The sequence below is a fragment of the Tribolium madens genome, unplaced genomic scaffold, assembly GCF_015345945.1.
Source record: "Tribolium madens isolate multiple individuals breed KSU strain unplaced genomic scaffold, Tmad_KSU_1.1 Scaffold_3;HRSCAF=73;Tcas5.2_LG2, whole genome shotgun sequence".
Lineage (NCBI taxonomy): Eukaryota > Metazoa > Arthropoda > Insecta > Coleoptera > Tenebrionidae > Tribolium > Tribolium madens.
Genome location: NW_025401006.1, coordinates 11,677,165 through 11,682,347, shown reverse-complemented (window position 1 = coordinate 11,682,347; position 5,183 = coordinate 11,677,165). Strand labels below are relative to the sequence as shown.

The 5,183-nt window shown below is 30.4% G+C and overlaps 1 protein-coding gene across 3 annotated transcripts in view; it reads left to right on the top strand.

The window, feature by feature from the left end:
- Nucleotides 1–5,183, top strand: part of LOC123007889 (tyrosine-protein phosphatase non-receptor type 13-like) — a 93,924-nt gene that overhangs the window by 77,690 nt on the left and 11,051 nt on the right. For all 3 annotated transcript variants that reach the window (XM_044403384.1, XM_044403386.1, XM_044403385.1), the window contains one exon: nt 540–735. In XM_044403384.1, coding sequence (XP_044259319.1) covers nt 540–735 — 196 coding nt within the window. The remainder of the gene's footprint in view (nt 1–539; nt 736–5,183) is intronic.

Below are 5,183 nucleotides of genomic sequence, written 5' to 3'. Positions count from 1 at the left end.
ATATTCTTAATTTAATAATTTTATTAATAACAAATTTTAACAAATGACCTCAAAAGTTAAAAAATTAAAATTTAGGTGGTGCTATAGTTATGCACAAAATTTATTCTATTTAAGCTTTTAAGTTTGTATGGAAAAGAAACGCTTTAAAAACCAATAAAAAAGCATTTTACTAAAAAGGGCGACTTATAATGTAGTTCAAAATAATCCTTCTTTACAATTTTAACTGTACCAAACTGAGTAAAGCTCATTTATTACTACAAAGAAAACAACTAAAGAGCTTATTTTTTCCCTATTCAACTTCTATAGTGTATAAAATTCTTATGGTGAAACTTTTTAATCTTCCCAGTTAATTGTTAGAGACGATTTAAAATTCAGCAAACGTAAAGCGTTAATTAATTTCGTATTCCAGTCCATTTAATAAGTCACTTCTCCTTTTCGTTAATTATAAATAACCCTTTCTTCGCGTAGAATTTTTCCTCCCGTCGCGAAACACAAAACATTTCATTTTGCCTAATGGTTTGTTTTATGCTCTATTTCAGGTGCAGAGGATCCCTCCTCTGGGGGATGGGGCGCCGCTTCACTGGAAGTTTTCAGATAACCAGACGGTGCTCTGCGACCAGGGCTACGGCTCGGAACGCTCCCCCGAGGAGGAATATCCGCCGCCCTTGCCCGACCATGACAGTCAGTGTCACCACCACCTGGAACCCCACGCTTGCTACCCTTTCATCACACCAGGTACGTGTTTCCGAAAGCCAATAAAGAATCCTCGTAAAACAACATGAAATATTTGGATGCGTTCCGATCGATTGGCCGAATCGTTTTTTTTTTTTTTTTTTTCAATTTATTATAGATGTGCGCACCTGTGGATACTCCATTGTGGAGGCTGAGAGCACTTGTGCCTTAAATTAACTCCAATAATAGGAAACAGTTACCAGTTATTACGTGCTAGAAATTCAATGAGCTTTAAGAGGAATTAAATAGCGGCCAGGGTTTTACTGAAATTGCAATATTTCGTTTCCTGAAACTGTTCACCCTTTTCAGATATGTGACACTTTCGAAAAATGCAAATAAAGATAGAACTTGAATTTACTAATCTTCTTTAATTCGATTGTTTGTGCAATTTCAAAGATTAATCATAGGACTAATTACGTGGAGTTTTAGTCTATAAACAAAACTTAAAAAATCGCAAATTCGACCTAATTGGAGATAAGTCCTGTTGGGATTACACATATTTTCAATTATTCGTGGTCAGAAGGTGTTGACAGTCAAAATATTCGCTTGAATTTGTTGTTGCTAGAATATGAAAATAAATATCTGCTATTTTATTGGTTAATATTCCAAAAAAGAGAGGTGAATTGAATAGTCAACGAGAATCTCGCAAATTTTCTAAGAATTTTTGAGTCATTTTTTGGGGTTTTTAGAAATCGGAAATATTTCTTTTAAAAATTGAGTTTTACATACAAATATAATGAAATAAAAAGCATTCAACGTATTTTTAAAGATTTACAGAAATTCTTTAATAATAGTAATTCTAAATACGAGACGTTTTTACCCATCGTCAAAATTCCATAAAAGCTTTGAAGTTTTCATAATTTCTATTAAACTAATTACCTTTTACGTAATTACTTTGTAAAAACTGTTTAAAATTCCATGTAATTTCTAAATTTCTAAGTATTTTTATATTCATTAGGATTTCTTTATATTTTTTTGAAAATTTTAAGAAATTCCAGGTATTTTCAACGATTTTAAAAAATAGTAATTTTAAAAATTGTTAAAATTTGTCTTAGAATTTTGTATTTTCAAGCTCAGTAACACGAGAAACTTTTACAATTCTCAAAATTTCTATATTTTATAATACTGGTTTCTAGAAATATCTTTTGACTATTAAAAAATACTGACAATACCTTTCAGAAATTTTTTACGAATTTCCAAGATTTCTACGATGTTTTTAAGATTTTTCTAATTTTCAAAAAAATAAATCAATGAATAAAGTATAAACTGTTGACTGTAATTGTCAACAAGAATTTTGCAAATTTCTAAGAATTTTCTAGTAATTTTTTTAGGTTTTTAAGAAGTCCTCGAAAATATTTCATTTAAAAATTGAGGTTTGCATACGGATATAATGAATTAAAAGAATTCAAGGTATTTTCAAAATTTTACAGAAGTTTTTGTAATTTGTTAGAGTATTAAACTAAATTTATCAGTAAATAACTTTTACATAATTTGTAAACACTATTTAAAACTAGGTAATACCTACTTTTTTAGAAAATAAATAATCTCATTTTTCATAGGATATTTGTTGTTCTTTCGAAAAACAAAAACACTCGATTTTTTGAAATATGTTAGTAGATATTGATACAGTTGAATAAAGTTGAAAAAAATTGTCAAACTTTTTTGTTTAAAAAAAGATTCGTTTAGTTCAGTAATTTCAGAATATTTTTTCTTTGTTTTTCACTGTTTTCAACACAGAAGCTATTGTGCTTTTTTACATAATTCAACTATCATATCATGTAATTAAATTCTCTTCCAACTAATTAGTTTAATTAGCAAGGCTTTTGTCACAAAAAACAATGAAAAACAAAATCACAGAATATTCAGGGTGTTGAAAAAAGATTGTAAAATATTTCAGGAGGTAATGGTATGGGCCAAAACAAAAAAAGTTGTAATAAACATGGGCCTGCAAAGTAACGGCTTCGAAGATATCGAAAATTATTCGTTTTTTGAAACATTTATCTGTTCAAACAAAAAGAGAAGCTTCTGGAGAAAATTCTAAAAATTTTCACATTCGATATCTCCAAAACTGTTACTTTGCGGGTTCATGTTTATTAAAACCTTTTCCTTTATTTTGGTCATTACTATTACCTTCTTAAATATTTTTTAACACCCTGTATAAAATGAAATTTTTATGACTTTATTTACTATCAAAATTTTGCATGTCAAATCTCTTTCAAGCTAGAAAAAAAATGTTTAGGCCGGAAAATCCTTGTTATCTCTATCTAATTGTTTCAAAATATTAAAATTATTCTCATTTTATGTAACAAAATGATAAATATAGACGTTTGTATAAACAAATTCTTCAATGCTGTATAAGCATAATATGGCATTCATTTATTTATTTGGGAACGGTTTTACATATTTGCTCATTTGTGTAGCATCCAATTAAATCTCTATTACATTAATTTATTTAATTATGTCCCATTATTAGCCTTTCATGCGAAAATTTGTTGTGATCAAAATAACAAGCCTGTTAATGATATTAATTGATGTTTACTTAATATACGAGTAAGTGTATAAATCGTACCCTAAAGAAACTGTTTCCAAACTTAGATTAAGGCTAAATTCTTTTTTGAACTACTCAATGTTTGAAACATTTTTAGGCAAAACTCTTGTTTCTTCTTTCTTGTCTCAGGAACAATAATTTTTTTAAGGTTAAATTCAATCGATAATTTCTGCCAGGACAGTTTCCTTATTCTTATACAGAATCCTGGTTATTGGGTATACAGAAATGTGAACAATGAGGTAAAATGTATCTTTAGATGTTGTTTATATTTCGAATGACTGCTGGCAAATTGGATTACCTTTTCCCGGTTTCCCACATCACTCCAATGTAACCAGCAGCACTTGACCACATTCACTCTTTCGTGAAATGAGAGAGGCCATCGGTCCCCATTTGTACACCTCTCTTCCTATGTGGGGTTTTTACTTAACCCCTGTAAAACTCTCATTAACACTGTACTCGAGGCAGAATCGGACTCAATCTTGATAACAAAACATAAAGCCTTTAGTTGGAAGCGGAAATGGCGTCACCATTTGTAAGCCTCTTAGGGAAAATGTCGTGTTCTGTAAAGGATTCCACACTTGAACGAAAATTTTATATTGCTGTTATGGCACACAATTCTGCGGGTCGTGATTTGCATATTTAGTCTTGAGACAGTTTAAAAAGTGGAGCTAGAACCTGTCAGCTTATTTCGGTGAAAAATGACAGTTTAATTAGGTCTCGAGTTGGGCGTTTCCTCAACTCCAAGTCGGATTTCCATCTGACCGTAGTCTTACACAGGCCATAAATGAATAAGTGGGCTCGAAGCGGTAATTTTTCTTTTCCTCTACATATAGCATGTAAAACTACTGTTCCAGCTTGGGTTTCTTCCCTTGAGGGCAGTTACGAAGTACTGCGTCTCACCATTAGCATCATTTCGTATGCCCTAAAGACGAATTTTCCAGAATTCACTTAAATGCGAGTCGCAGAAACGATCTTGTAAAAATGAAACATCACACTTCGAAGACAAACGTTTTTTTTTTCGTCGATACGCATAATTCGTCGAAGAAGCTTGCATTGTTGGCACAACTGATAAATGTGTTTACTCTCAACCATGAGGTTCCCAGACTCGTAGGATTTCTACTTTACATTTATCATATCGAATTTAACACTACACTACGGAAATCGTGCTTGACAATAAAATACCAACGTCGTGTTGGAAAACATGAAAGTAGATGTGCAGGCACAAAAACTGTATTGTTTTAGACCTATCTCGTTCAGGAACGAAATATTACACTTTTACACAAATTAATGAATTTAGAAGTGTCTCTCAGTGACAAATTTACTAAATTCGAACTATTTCACTAAAACAAAATATAAAATTGCTACAATAAAACAAAAAATAGGTCATAATGCGTTATTTTTGCCAATTTTGATAAATTTGGAGTGTTTTTCACCAAGAAACTCAAAATTTTAAAGATTTTGCCAACTCACGGCAAAAAATTACAAAACTGATATAGAATGCGTTATTTTCTATTTGACGAGAGTTTTTCACCAAAAAAGTATCATCGGTAAATTTTATCAAAACAAGGCAAAAATTTGACCAAACATAAGGTTTTTATGTATAACATAACGTTTTTACTTAGAAACTCCTGAACTTAAAAGATTTTGCCAAAACAATGTAAAAAAAATGCAAAAATAGATCAAAACTGTCTATTTTTCTTGAATGTAGAAGTATTTTTTAAAAGGAAAAAAAATGTCAAACGGAGTGAAAATTGTATAGTTAGACTTGAAAATGCGTTTCAATTGCATCGAGAAATGAACAAAATTTAAACTATTTTATAAAAACAGAATAGAAAATTGCAAAATTGGATTAAAAAAGTGTTATTTTTATGAATTGAAGGAATTGCTGAAGCAGTGAAAGAAA